Source organism: Dromaius novaehollandiae, chromosome 16 (assembly GCF_036370855.1).
Source record: "Dromaius novaehollandiae isolate bDroNov1 chromosome 16, bDroNov1.hap1, whole genome shotgun sequence".
Classification (NCBI taxonomy): Eukaryota; Metazoa; Chordata; class Aves; order Casuariiformes; family Dromaiidae; genus Dromaius; species Dromaius novaehollandiae.
The window spans coordinates 15,223,243-15,238,466 of NC_088113.1; the positions used below are offsets into that span (position 1 = coordinate 15,223,243).

Genomic DNA, 15,224 nt, shown 5'->3' on the forward strand with positions numbered 1-15,224 from the left:
GGAGCACAGGCCTGGAGAACATCTGCAGTCTCAGTTACCAGATACCTAGGGTCTTCTCCTAGGCAATGGCAGCAGGCTCACAGGCGATCATGCTACTGTTGGGCCATCCTAAGAGAGCAGGGAGAGGGAAAACCCACTTTTTATTGTTGGCCATTGTATCTGCTATGCTCAAGGGAGAGGGCTCTACAAAGCAAAATGTGAGCAAAGGTTTTCTTAACTGTGTGCGGGGGGGAGGGCTTGACTTTGTTTTGTTCTTGTTGCTAACAACGTCAGATGGGTCTAACTTTCCAGCCTGCTCAGGATGAGACAAACAGCCAAGGAAGCATCAAAGTGAATGGGTGTTTTTTGATCAACATCACAGAGAGTTTGTTTTCTTTCTCCACTTGCCCAATGACACACTAACTTGGATGACTGGTCTGTGACAGAGCTGGTTGGAAAATGTTAGTGGAATAATGCAGAAAAAGAGCAAATATTTTTACAAATGGTAGTGACAATATTTTTACCTTGGGTCAATCCAAATTAACAGGAAATTTTTTTCAGTACAAACAGTTCAAAACTCACCGTAGCCAAAATGTATGCAAGGGGTGAATATGCATGAACACTGGTTATGAAAAGGTGTTCCTGGGATAAATGTGCAGCAAAATTGCATCTAATCTGGTAGCAGTAGCATAATTAGCAAGATTCCTCTCCTACCTAGTCATTCATGTATATGCTTGCCCTTTGCACAGTTTTTTCTTTTAAGAGAGAGCTGTGAAAGAGACAGCTTGCAGAAACACTTGCTGGTCCCAGCACTTGTGTACACATAACCATCCCCAGCGGGTAGCCTGCAGCCCTCTCTACAGACAGCTTTAAAAAACCCGTGGACTCTTAGAATTAAGGCAATAAATGCCATCCTAATCCTGTCAGCAAATTTCCTAGTAGGCACTTCACTACTCAGGATCTGAAGGAAAACTTCCCTGGCATCAGTTGGAGGAAGGACATTTACTCCAGGAACATGTTTCCCGACTTGTCTTTGGCAGCTCCCCAGCGTGCTGGCGAAGCCTCTTCCTCTGTCAACTCATCTTTTGCTTCTTCTCTACCAGGAGTGAAAAGTCATCCCCGAGGGCTTCTAGTATATAACCTTCTCAAGACATGCAGCACAGGGAGGCTTCTGCCTCTGTAAGGGCCTAAGATGGAATAAACTTAAATGCTTGTGATCAGCAGGATGTCCCTTGGGTCATACACACATACATGGCTTGTTGCCTTCTCCATTAAGAAAGCCTAGTAAAATATATACAGTTTGAATTATCATTGTTTGATAAAATAGATTAACATAGACCCCAAACCCTGTAAATCGTAGTGTCATTAGAAATGTCATGAGAACCATCAGTTTTGACACACAAAACTGAAATTTCAGATGGGGAAGAAAGCACATGAGTGTCTGAATAATTTTACCATATAGCAAAGCTGGTTGAAATTTTCACCATTTAAAAATGTTGATAAGGTTTCCTTTCATATTTCTAATGGATGACAAAATGCAAAAAATTGATTTTTTTTTTTGCATTTTTGTTAGCTTTTATAGAAACAGAAAGCCAGAATCCTGATTACGCTATTTTTTCTTATCCTTTTGGAATTTTCCCTTTGTGATCTCTCGTGTTTCTCTTTACCTAAACTGAAATTTGGGCTGTAGCGTTATTACTACATATTTAGTAGTTCTAGAGAATAACTTCTCACTAGCCTGTGATTATAAAATACTTTCCATGTAAATAAATGCAGTCTCATTTTTGGTAGGACTTATATTTAAAAGAAGTATGTGCAAACTCAACTAAGTGCCTTTGATAAACAGTTTGGGACTGCTGATTAATTGGAACTAAAACCAGATGAGAAAATTAAACATATGTTCTTATTCAAGCTCCCTGGAGGATTTGTCAGGGAGCTTGGCATGCATTAATAATTGCTTGGAATGGATTTAATAGCTCATCTTGTAGTTTTGCACACAAAACAATCAGTCAATATAAAGAGCATGGTGTCATCTGTCTTTGTTAATTAGGGATCTCAAGCGCCTTTCATAATAAAGGCTAGTAATTAAGATACAATTAGAAAGGAAGCGCTCAGATGTGGTTTTGCCACCTCGGGGACCATAAGCAGCAGGAGGAAGAGGGTAGGTCTTTCCGAAATCATGAGATACTTTGAGTCTATGATCTTTTTTGGCACTAGACACATGTTCAGATGCACAACGTTTGCTCCTGGCTGCTCTGGGGGGACGGTGCTCAGGCCGGCTGATGGTCGACCCCCTATACCTTAAGTGGTGGCTACGTTAACGTTTACTGAGACCCCACCATATAACCCTGGACACCTAAAGCCAGTTCTTAAGACGCTTTTGCTGACGCTCTGACGTCAGCATTTCTAAGCATGTCGGACATAACTCTTTGAAGGCATGTGCTCTGCTTTTGGTTTCGTCCATCTGTCCCTGTTGATCACTCACCTTCCCGGGTGCTCCTGGAGTACCTGGTAGACGCTAATCTGGAACGTCTCGTTATCAAAGCGCTCACGGATGTAATCCTTATATATCCTGAACTCGGCAGCGGTCACCGCTTCCCCCTCCGGGATTCTGGAGAGATCAAACCTGAACTCGCGGTAGTGGCAGCGCTGATGGTGAAACTCGCGGTCATGCTCCACTGGAACAGAAAAGCAGCCCATTAGCCACCTGCGTTGTCGGCTCTCCCCAGCCATCAAACACGCTGCGAGTCACCACAACAGAGCAGCGCAGGAATATCTGGTTGCACTGTCCCACTCTGCTGCTTGGTTCATTAAGGCATCTACGAAATATATGATTCTACAGGGGTTATTATAAGTATACACGTATTTACCAGACTCTCTCTGAAACGGTTTTACAACTGGCTGGTATAGGGTGTGGATGACCGTTGTCTTTTAATGATTTTGGCAGCTTCATACTTGACAACTGACTCTGGACACTTGCCACCGATAACAGCCAAGCTGCTGCGTGAAGGATCTCAAAGAAACAGATGGGGCTTTTCAGAAGTGCTGGTTCTCGGCCTAACTCTGCTTATGAAAATTACACACACACGCGTGCGTGTGCAAATTCCAGTCCTTGAGCCTCTTTGCATGCCGGTGACCCACACCCTGAGCCAGCGGGAAGCAGAGTGCCGCTCCGCAGGGCTGAAGCTTTTGTCTGAAAGCATCTCTGGCGATCAGAACTACGAAGCAAACGTTCAAAGCGAGCAACTTCTTCAGTCCACCAACAGCCCCCAGTAGTGACTTTGCAATAACAAGAGCTGCTAGATTCCTGCCCACGCGTGCTCGGGCAGCCCGTTATGCCAGCGGGTGACAATTCTGCCCGTCATGCTGATGTACAACTGGTTGCCTTGTGTAACGCTGCTGGCGGATAGTGAAGCAGAGGGTTAGTGCTGTGAGGAAACAAAGATTCGAAGACTGTCCTCCAACCAGCTCCCTCAACCCTGCCGGCAACGGGGAGGAGAAGTGTCAGCACCCCATCCAGCAGACACAAAAGCGAAGCACCCGTCTTTGAAGAAATTCCAAATTAAACAGACAAGTCAGACAAAGGAAAATGGGGAAACAGAGGTATGAGGGGATGAACCGCGTCGCCCGAGGTCACGCAGCATGGCGTTTTGAGCGCTGAGGTTTGAACCAGGGGCTTGCCCAAAGTCCCAGTCCCGTCGTCTGTCCACTTGACCTCCCTGCAGCTCGAGTGCACAATTCAAGTAGTTAGCTCTGAGGTTTTCTTGGCAAAGAATGTGTGTCTTTCTACAGGCCTGATTCTCTTCTGGCAGCAGTAAATCCATTGTGTAAATCCATTGACTTAAATGGAATTACTCCTGAAAAAGAGGAGTTTTGAGCCTGAGTCTGTGAAGTGCGATTTAAATTTAGTGCTACGCCGCACTAATGTGCATTAGCATCAGTGATTAAGCACACACAAGGCACTCCCTCGTGGCAGGGACGGAGTGCGGAGAGCCTCCTGCAACCACCGAACGTCCAAACACGCACCCAGAGCAGGTTCGATACTGCTTTACTGGCCGAGTTTCAGCAGCTGGCTACAGACTCTCCTTCATCTCGCACGTTATTTCTGCCGGGAGTGCAGGGCTCTCCGCTGGCCACTGTGCGATAGCTGCTCAGGGAAATAAGTACTTCAAAGTTCTTGCTAGTAGCTGGGATTCATCTCAGAGGAGTGTTTTAGGCATTAAACCCCTAAGCTCTCCAAGACAGAGGCAGTTAAGTTCAGCAAATGCTGTTAGAGGTTGGGCAGTCCTAGCGAGCACTGGATGAACAATGTTATTGTTCCACTCCTAGCTCTAACATCTAGTCCAGCCTTAGGAAGATCACTTAGTCTCGCGTACCCTGAAGTGGGGCATACTGCAAATATTTGTCAGTGCTTGGAAAACACTTGGCAGGCCAAAACTGCCCTGTAAGTGTTAGCAACGCTATTAAATGTGCCTCAAACACTTTCTTCCCAAATATTCCCAGCAGAGTAAGTTACAAAGAGTATGATTTCAGTCTCAAAGGAATTTGTTCATGCCTAAATTATAGAGGGGAGTAAAAAATATTTTAGTATGGAGCAGCTCCTTTAACCACAACTATAGAAGAATGAACATGTTGGGTGTTTTTAATTATATTACGGATAACATCACTAGCACGGTGTATTTCAGAGAACTCTAACAGTAGGACGTACAAATGTGATCTGCTTCCAAAAATGTGGGATGGCTGCATTTTCAACGAAAGGTGGGTGCACCTTCTCAGTGTACACGTGTGACGGCAACTCTGTTGGCCCACACCAGTCTCTAGCTGCACTTTGTATGCGCAGACGGACAACAAATGCATGAAGATAAAACTTTTTCAGGTGCTGTTAGAGCCCACAGTGATTTCTATGCTAGAGCCCTAGAAAAATGTGTCATATTAGTGTGAAAAATTAATGGGTCAGGGTCATAAAATAAAGATCCCCAAAGTCTGAACTTTCCCATGCTTTGCAGATGTTTGGATATAGGGTTTTGGGTTGAGCCATCTTTAGTGTTAAAGCAAACATTCCTGTGGCTATAGTCATTAAGATCATGAAAATATGTGGATATGTAACTGAAGAAAGAATCCCAAGAAACCCTTCAACTCAGTGTTTATTGTTTTTCCCCTTTTTTCTTTGCACTCTGGACCTATCTGCTGACCCAGAAGTAACAAATCCTTTCAGAACTAATTTATGAGAAACACTGACCCTGAATCAACATCTGTTAGATGACTGCAGTAAATCTTATTACATAATTAAACACCAAAATCTATGTTAAAATATCGTTAAGGGTCTGACTTGAACTCATAAAAGCAAGACTCTTCATTATGAAGGCTGAAATCCTATCCTTAATTCATGCTGCTGTGCTTTGGTATTTGTGAACATATGGTACAGTATATATGATCGTGCACTTTTTGTGGACCCCAGTAATACCTTAAGCACAACAGCATGAGGCAAGCAGGGGAGTGCTCAAGAAGTCGGAGTTTCCTGGGTTTGATGGGTGTTAGTCAGACCTTTGACAATACTGCAACAGGGTTGTTTCCAATTAATTACCTGAGAAGTTTGAATAGGGAGTGTCTAAAAAAAGGCGGGGGGGGTGGAGGGAGGCAATGGTATTTTAAAAGTGTTCACTGAAACACTCAAGTCAAGAGAATTGCTACAGCTCTTTGCATAAGGCTAATTTCTCCATTAGGTCTATAAAATATGTGATCCCTATTGACACAATATATCATAATAAGAAAATTTTGGTCATTCTTAAAGGACTTAATCTCAGTTGTTCATCAGCCGTTTGAAAAGCTCCCTTAGAAGTCATCACACAATATGAAAATTTGCTGGATGTAAATAGTCTGTTTGCTCAAAGAACTTAAACTCGTGTTTGTCCTGGGTTCATAGTTCTTGCAAAGCGTTACCACCCAATGGTTTTTGGCTAGTGGTTTTAGTCCAGTTCCTACTGGGGAGGCTCCTAATTTCAAAGATTGGAAATTCTAGCTCAGCAAGTGTCACAATTCAAAAGCCTTGGCAAGGCAGCTGCTTGGAGAGGAAGCCAAGGCTTTGGATGTGGCATCAAAGGATGTAAAATAAGAGAAGGAAGAACACCCTTGAAAAATAATTCTGCTATGAAACAGACAGTGTGCATTAACTGTTGGAAAGCAGTGAATTTTTTCCATTGAAAGAAACAACCTAAAGTAAATGCACCTCTCCATTTCTGGAAGTGGTCTTGTACTTTGGGGGCATAACTTCTGCATACATATTATGACCTAATTAAACACAGGGCTAAAAATCTGCTGGTGAAAAGAGCTCTTGGGCCAAGAGTGGCGTGCTAAGTGTGGCAGTTAATCGTGGCTATGCCAGGTTGTGATCATCAGACACTCCTTTTGGTATTGGCCTTTGGCCAAGGAAAGGCCAAAAAAGTTGGGATCCTAGAGCTGCACCATGGAGATGGACAACAGATTCCTAAGAAAATAAGCAAAACCAAGAAAAAGTGTGCAGGACAATTAAGGTGTCAAAACAAAACAAGTACATAGTCTTAGGTTAGTGGTTATCAGTAAATTTGCCACACCTTTGTTGCAAATATGCAAGTACGCTTAGCATCTCTGAAAGTCTGGCCTTGGCTATCTGTCCACAATCTGGATGAATACTGCACACACTGCAGTCATCCATCTGATACAGACAGGGCTTCAGATATCTCTGAAGTCCTTTGTTCCTCCAGACCCACTCTGTTGTGGCTTTGCAGTGATGCAAGAGGAGGCAATATGGCATAGTTGTGCAACACCAGTGACGGTTAAAAGAAAACATGATGGACGCATGTGCTGAGATGTGAGGTAGCCAAGTATCAGATCCAAAAATATGGGAAAAGTGAAGATAAAATGCCTAAGAATCTATGGTACTTGTTTTCACATGCCCTGAAGTGTACTCTCTTTTTATGAGAAGAAAAAGTTATAGCGGTTGAAATCTAGAACTGGTGTGACAGCAGGACCAAAAAGGAAGACTAGGCAGAAAAGCCAGGGATCCTGTTTTAAGACCCCCAGGAGCCCAAACGTCTAAAGCACACGATACCCCAGCAGAAAGCTAAGAAAAGTACCTCATCCAATGTTTGGTCATTTTCACAACAAAATACGTTGAAAGCATAAATTAGGGCCCCAACTCTTTTAAACTCCTTTGTAAATCACTATTGGTAAATTAAAAGCTGATCTGAGCTAATTCGGTAGATGTTGGTTGGACCACTGGTTTTGTAATATGGACTGACGGCAGTCAAGGCACGACCACGACAGCCAAGACTCAGGTTTAGACATAGCTTGCAATAGTTATATTATTCCTGTCTACACCGGCCAAAGAAACCAGAAAATGTTAGGTTTTGTACGAAGCGCGGTAGCAGTATGTCAATCATTAGTGCTCTGTATTAAGCAAAGAACCAGGAATATCACAGGAATAATTTTCTAAGAATGATGGTGTTAAAAAAATAATTATTACAGAAGTGATAAAGAGCTAATCCAACCCCCAGGGAGGTCAAGAGAAATACTTCCACTAATTTCAAGGGGGTCCACTTCTGCCATGCAAGAATCTACTCACCTGCGTATTTTTACGTTCTTGTTTTCTGAAGAGATTAAAAAAGCTGTTTTTCACAAGCAAAGTAAACATGAGATGAATAGATGCTGGGCTCAGGCTGCCAAACTGAAAGCTTCAGTAATCCCAACCTTCTTCTCCCTGGAACGTCTGGATGCTGCACTAGGAATGTATTTTGAATACTTAAAAAGTAAACATTTACATCCTCCTGTTAATCTTTTCATCTGATATAGGTTTTTTTGCTTATAACTTTAAGAATAGTTATCTCATTTATTGTAGTGATCACAAGTGGAATAATTACGTTATTATCACATTGAAAAATTAGAAAGCTAGTTGTTTCTAATTTACAATGAAAAAAAAAGGTACCAAAAGGAATGTACGCTAGGGTGTCTGTAACTTCTTTACTCCCAAAAAAGGCCAGAAGGGATTTGTAAAGGACTTTAATCTCAAATAGATTAAAGGTCCTGAATTCCTGAGACTGAAAGATAAGTCAAAGGAAAATAGATTCCAAAAGACAACACCCCCTCGCTCGGCCTCCGAGCCCTGCGAGACGCAACTTCAGAGGCATCGGCCCCGTTGCCTGCAAAACCTGCCGGAGATCCAGAGGCCAAAGAAAAACCCACCATGCTCTGGCATCGAGGGCCTGTCGAGCAGCTCTTGCTAGTCTACCTGTGCCTGCCTGACACCAGCGACTGCAGAAATAACGCAGGCGAGCTTAGCGAGCAGGAAAGTCGTTATCTCCTTTTCCTCTGATCATTACAGATCTACAGAAAATAATCACTGTTTCTGGAGGGATCCCTGAGGACTGGCTGGTTTGTCCAGAGAGCCCATGGATGTCAGCTTTACTGGGCAAACTACCTTTTGAGTTGCACCGCTTTCATTCAGCAACGCAAAAATCTTGCTTGAACTTTCATAGTAAAATTAGCTTTAATTCTCTCCGTAAGTGCCCATAAAGATCCAAGTCAAAACTTTGCACTTCACAGACTCTTCCTTGCATTTTCTCTGTGTAGAGCACAGGGTTTCCTAGAAACTGGCTGGTTTTGGACCACCAGCTCAGCCTGTGAGCCACGATCATCTTCAGCCTGCATAAGTGCAAGCTGCTTTCCAAAGGAGGGGTCCGCTCCCGTCACCGCTGCTGCACGCCTCTGCTGCCTCCCTTGTGAAAGGGATTCAGCCGAAAAATAATGTCTCTGTCCCCAGGCACGTTTTCAGCAGGATCACATCCGCACCCCGGCTCAGTGCATGGCCGCAGGTCCCAGCAGAAGGAAGGGGGGACCCTCCAGCCGCAGCGGGAGGGACGGCAGGGCCAGCCCTGCGTTTTGGGTTTGCGATGGTTGTGAAACTGCACTGGAAATTTTCGGGATGCCGAATATGAGACCTCCTGATGGGATTCTAATTAACAGTGATGAAATGTTCCCTGTATAAATTGCATCTCTGATTCTAAATTGATGGATAAAATCATGTCACTTATGAAATATAGGCCTTTTCTGCTTATGTTAGTGAGCTTCAAGAAGGAGGAAACCAATGAGGGGTAGGATCCAGCAGTCTGTAGCTGAAAAGGCCTGTTGGGCCCAGTGGGAATCCTGACTGAGCAAGCAGTGCAAGGTCAGTCCTTATATTTTTCTAAAGAAAAGAGGGAGTATAATAAAGATTGCAATAATGTCATGCCAAGCCACAGTCTGCTAAGGCACACGTTTCCCTCCTTGTTGTGCTTGACAGCAAGAGTTACAGGGGCAGTTGCAGCAAATTTATAATGGCAGGAATTTGGGAATGTGCAGTGCTGTGATTGGTTTTCATTTCCTTCATCCTCTCGGCTAAAAGATTTACATGCTGACATCAGGGAACTAAAGCAGCAGCTAAAGAAACGCTTAAAGACATAGTTAAAGAGTATGAATTGAGAGTTCTGTAAATGATGTAGAGCAAATGTCCTGGACTGTGCATAAATAAAGTGAAAATACTGTTTTTAATAGGAGTGCTAAGGCAGTATTTGGAGGGCTTTTTCACACTGGATATCTGCAGCTCTCCAGCTGATCTAAAACCAACTGCTGGTTTTTGGAGAAACCTAAGGAAAAACAAATGCACCCTTGAATTTGGGCTGTGAGATAAGCTTACTAGAAAAATACTGCATGGTTTTTATATAATCCAGTAACGCGTCCCACCGTCGGGAACTGCCGCCATCCTACACTTCGAAAAACACAAGCTCAGAGTAACATTACTATTAGCGCCCCGGTAGCACCCACATTTAGCCGTGTGCTGCGTCTGCGGAGGGTGTTTGATTCCTCGTGCCACGGCCTGGTTGGGGTCTGCCCCGCCGGAGCAAGCGGCATTTGCTCCGTAGCCGGTTCGGGTAGTAACTCGCACGCCGAGCCTCAGTGCTGATGGACCCATTTTACAGCCAGGTAAGCGGAGGTAAAGGTGACAAACTATTTGCTGCGTGGTAAATTCAGAGTGCAGCCAGGCTAAGCCCTGTCCTGTCTGCCGCTGTAAATCAGGATGAATACATTAATTTCAAATGAGATCAAAACCAGGCTCCAAAAATGCTGATCCCCAACCCCAAGAGTTTAGAAACAGGGGAATTTAAAATGCTTTAGTGCTCATGGCTGCAAAGTGATCCTGGGTAAGCATTTTTGTTACGAAAGGGGGGGAAAAAAGCCCTCTGGAGTTAATATTCTTCCTTTAACCATCACTTCATTTTTTCAGCTTTCAGCATGAAGGTGGTGTTGCCAGCAAGACCACCTAGCCACAAACCCAGCAGGGAGCTTCCAAAATTCTTCTAAACACAGACTCCTTGTTATAAATTCAAAAGTGGTAATAGCAACAGTGCATATCACATCTGTGCCAGGGTCCGGGCCTGGGAAGGAGCAGTCTCCCCATTGCTGAGCAGAACTTGGAAAGAGCCTTTCAGTCCACACATGTATCAGCATTAGCCATTTCTTTGTCAACAAATCCCTTAATACGTACCCTTTCTATCATGTACAGATGTCCAAAAAATAATGGAATACTGTACTACAAGATTAAACACTTTAATGTCAGCATATGTGTTGCATGACTCCAAACAATGGTGTCATTGTGCGTGTACAAGCAGCGGGCCCAGGGAAGATGGGTTTAATTATCTCTGCAGCAGCAGCAAGTTCTTCCTGCAGAAACTGAGCTCAGCTAGCAAGGCCTGCGCGGAGCAGAGATTAGCATTTTTTCTAACAAACTGCCCAGGCCCTTTCTGATGTTCTTCCAGTGTCAGGTTTAGTGCCATAACCACTTCAGGCAGGGCTTGCAGGAGCGATGCGCAGCCACCTGGGCTCCTGCGAGTGGGCAGCCAAGGCGCGCGCTGGGCCGAGGCGGCGGGAATCCCACGTCCCGGCGCCCCATGCGCTACCCAGGAGGCCCTGAATGACAAATTCCTTAGGACGGCGGATGGCAAAGGGAAGCCATAATAATCCGGAGGGCATGGACAGGGAGGAGTGCATGCTGCCTTGTGCATCTGAAGCTGTTCTTCTATCGGAATTTCGTTGTAGCTGCTTTAAGGAATTGCTGTATGGTTGAACAATTTCTCCTTAAAGAGTATGCATGAAATATCTGCGCAGGTTATGCACAGGTAATCCGTTTCCCTTGCAGACTGCACCCTGAGCGGTACCCGTTTACGCTGTGGTTTCCCTGCTGCAATCAGAGCCAGGCTAGATGAAAGGCACTGTGAAAAATTTACACGTGGGATTGCTCTGTGAACATGAAACTCGTATAATAGTAAACAGACCGAGCACGGTGCAAATCCTGACGCTGAGTCTGCAGTGTCTGTATGTGAATGGGGGGGGGAAAGCAGCGTTAAAGAAGCAGGGAAGAATTGTGTTGCTTCAGGATAGCTTATTTGCAGCCTTAGCAGCACACAGCACTGCCATCAATCAGGAGCTGCTGTAAAGCACTTACTATTTCTGCAGGATTCAGGGTGTGAGGGAATGGAGGAAAGGCAGGAGGCCAGGGGAAAGTTAAATAAATGGGAGTGAAGGTGTTCCTTGAGACAGCCTTCCCCTACGCCTACCCTCATTTTCCAGGAATCCAGTATCAGGACGTTTCCTTAGCAGGGCTTTCCTCATCACTCTCTCTAATCTCCTTGCTTTTCCCCCCACCTTTTACTGGGAAGCAGGGATCAGGACAGCGCGGAATGGGGTGTGCTGTCAGTCTCCTCTCCCAGCACCACGGAGGTGGCAGTTTTCTGGAGAGACAGACAGACAGACAAGCGGGGGACTCCGTGGCGATACTACCGCTGAGTCTATGGGAAACTCAGTGCAAGAAGTTAATGGGACTCTTCTCTGTGCCCCCCAGCCAGCCAGCATTGGGGCCATCCCAAAATGCCTCCAGCTCCCGTGCAGTCACTGGGAGCGGGGCTAACCGAGGCTGCTAGTTAGCCGTGCTAGCCTGCGCCATCGCCAGCCTGTTGCTTGCTCTTCTCTCAGTGCACAGAGATGCTCCCCCCCTGCAAAAAAGCAGGGTGCACCGGGAGCTCCCCCTGCTCTTTGCAGTTACGATGCACTGCACGGCTCAGTCTAAACCGCTGCAAAGTTTCCTGCCTCCCAAAACCAACCTCAGCACTTCTCCATGCCCTCCTCTAGAAACATCCCTGTAGCCAAACTGAACAGTGAGCAAAATGAGAGACAGCATCATTATTCTGGCTTTCCTCTCTTTGTTTGCACCGTAATGTGGGTATGCACGAATGCAGCCTAAGAGTGGAGGCATCTGTCTAACGTGTCCGCCAAATCTTGACTCCTCTGAATGCAGCTGTGGGAGGTATGTGGCGATGCAGGATTATGTTTTTCATTTCCCTCTTTGAAACAGAGATGACTGCTACATGACACCTTGCTCTCTCTCACTTTTGTAATTCAGGGTACAGCGAGGCTAGTTTCATGGTGCTATGAAGTCAGTGAGTTACACTGCTGGCTCCCATCCGATGAGGGTGACTTCACTACGAAGCTGTGCCAGCGTTAGGTGCGAACTCAAACTCGCACATTTTGCCAGTGCATCCAAGGGTCAAGGAGACAGTGGCAACACAGAGCTGGGAGGAGGAGGAAGAGGCACGGGAAAGGGTCAGGGTGGTGGAGCCTGAGGAGGCAGCCAGACCGTGGAAAAGGGTCGTGCAAGGAGATGTACCTGCCATAGGGGAGGAAAGCAGCGTAATGGGTGTCTTAAGGGGCAGGAGGTTGCAGAGCACAAACAGGGACAAAAGTTGGTGACAGTATGGTTCACTGAGAAAAAAAATCCACCAGTTGAGCCACCAGACAAATGGGGCTCAAGGTGCTTCCTGCAGTGGGCACTGAGATTGGAGCCTCTCAAAAAATCACTGATGCAAAACCCAGCAAGCTGCTCTCCTTGCTTGTACACACAGCCTTGAGCAAAAGGAAACAAACCCCGGCCCTGGCAAGGAGAGACAAGAGGCTGAACAGACCCCATCGGAAATAACATGCGTTCAGCCAGGGAAGAGAAGAGGCAGCATGTGAGAGACTACTGATGGAAAACCTAAAATGGGCTATTTGGGATGAAATGAGAACTTTGAAATGGAAAGATGTTCTTCAGCTTTGACCAAATTTCAGTTCAGGGAGAAAGGAAAAAAGTTTCCCTTACATGTTTTCAGCCAGCTCTAATCTAATCTCAGGTGAAGGAAGACCGTTTAGTAGTGACTGGGGTCTGCCAGTGTGTTCATCTGCGGAGGATGAGGGTACCAGTACTGCAAGCTTCCCTGCTCTTCTGCGGCGTGTCCATTAATACCCCTACGTGCCTACAAGGGAAGGCACGAGCGTCTCTGCAGGATGCTGGGAGCCTGCAGCACTGGCACCTTCATCTGCATGCACGTAGGACATGCAAAGACTAAAAAAACATGTGATACAACATGTGATGCAATGATTTGATCATGCAGAGATGCAACAGCATCCAATTATGCTCATGCATTCCAGTAACTACAGCAGGGCAAACTAAGAAGGCTTCAAATGGGTTTGATAAATTAGATATTGTTCAAAATAAACAGCTTGAGCCAGTAATCCTGGGAAGGGCACTGCCCAAAAGTCTCTGATGTGTTTATACAAAACAGACAGCAATGTCTGAATGCACCGCTAATGCCCTGAAGACAGTGTTCATCCACCATTTGCAAGGCTAGGCTCTTCAGTCTTGCTCTGGACCCATTGGAGAGGATATTGCCTACTCACTTGGTTTCAGCTTCTTCCAAATTTTGCTTCCAGATCATGAAAAACTTTATAAAAAGCTTGCTCATAAACAGATGCTTTTCAAGCTTATATGCTGCTAATTATCTTTCCACTACATGTTTTTCTCAAGTTGCCTTCTGGTTTTTTTTACTATCGGTGTATTGCTATACAGCATAAAGTTAGTTAATGCAGCTAAATATTCAACGACATTTGCAAAACTGATACAGAAGGAAGGACTGGATTCTAGGCTGGTACAGCTGGTTTAAGGTATTTTGGAAGTAAATGAAATCAAATGAGAATTTATAATCCTTCCTGAGGTCTGGATTCCATCAGACTAAACTCATTAGGCATTAAGGTGCAGGTGCAGCTAAATAAAGGATTGTGTTCTGCTTTCCTTAATACCATAGATTCACATCTTGAGTTCAAAATAAAAGTCTTCCAAAAGCACACATACATATTGTGCATCTACTGGCAACACTTGAAAGAGAGAGCCCAGCTGATGGCGTCTCCAAGTGCCTTATTTTCATCACTGGAACGGGCCCGTTCCTGCGCTGGCAGACTCGGTACACCAGTGGAGGGGCGAGTGCAAATTGGCCTCTTTATGCTTATACATTTAATTTGCATTAGCCTCCCTTTCATCTACGGAACAGCTGCCCAAATAGATAATATAAATCTAATTAATCCTTTAGTATCGTATTGCCACAACAATTCCGGCATCCCCCGAATCGTTCCAGGGTTTGGGCCTCCACCTGCGCAGCGTCTCCGGGAGGAACGTGGCGGGAGTCACAGGCACTGGGAATCGAGCCTTTCTTGTGGCTTACTGTGAAAAAAGGAAATAATCCCAGAACCTGTTTTCCAAGTTTGAAAACATATGGCTTTCTGGATTTCTTAGCTTAAATCCCAGATTCTGGTTGTGTTGAGAAGGCAGTTTGTGGAATATTACAAAATAACCAGAAGATATCAGACATGTGAGCACCAGATAAGCAGCTCGGCCTTTGAGTGCAAGCAGCCCCACTGAGACGGGGAAGGTGTGCACAATCTGAGCCGAGCTGCGAGGCCGCGATAAACTGGCCCTTTTGAGCTTGTCGATGCAATAACAAACATCTGCACCTTTCTAGGTCAGGCCGGCTCGGGAAGATTAGCGCTGCTGCTGTGTTGGGGCCAACAAACTATTCAGGGGAAAGGTCCGTGTGCCTAGAGGCGGAGACGCTGCACGGGCAGAGTGCTCGTCTTGCGTCCGTGCTCTTACATCGACTGCGAATTTTTCAGGTGTCCTATCTGTGGGAGGTCCAGTGGTGTTAACGCTGTTTTTTGAGCCAGGATTATTAGATAGAAATGTGGCGTGTGGAGGCATGGGAAGAAACATTTTGGAAAATAATGATTAGAGACCTCAATTACTGCTTAAAGAGATACTCCTGAGCGCCCATCCTCACTACAGAAGCAGGGCTTCATGACCCGTTTCATGTTTT

The 15,224-nt window shown here is 45.3% G+C and overlaps 1 protein-coding gene across 1 annotated transcript in view; it reads right to left on the minus strand.

Annotated features, from left to right (window-relative positions):
- Positions 1-15,224, minus strand: part of BMP7 (bone morphogenetic protein 7) — a 47,906-nt gene that overhangs the window by 20,716 nt on the left and 11,966 nt on the right. The window contains exon 2 of the mRNA XM_026101886.2: positions 2,465-2,657. Within this exon, the coding sequence (XP_025957671.2) occupies positions 2,465-2,657 (193 nt within the window). The remainder of the gene's footprint in view (positions 1-2,464; positions 2,658-15,224) is intronic.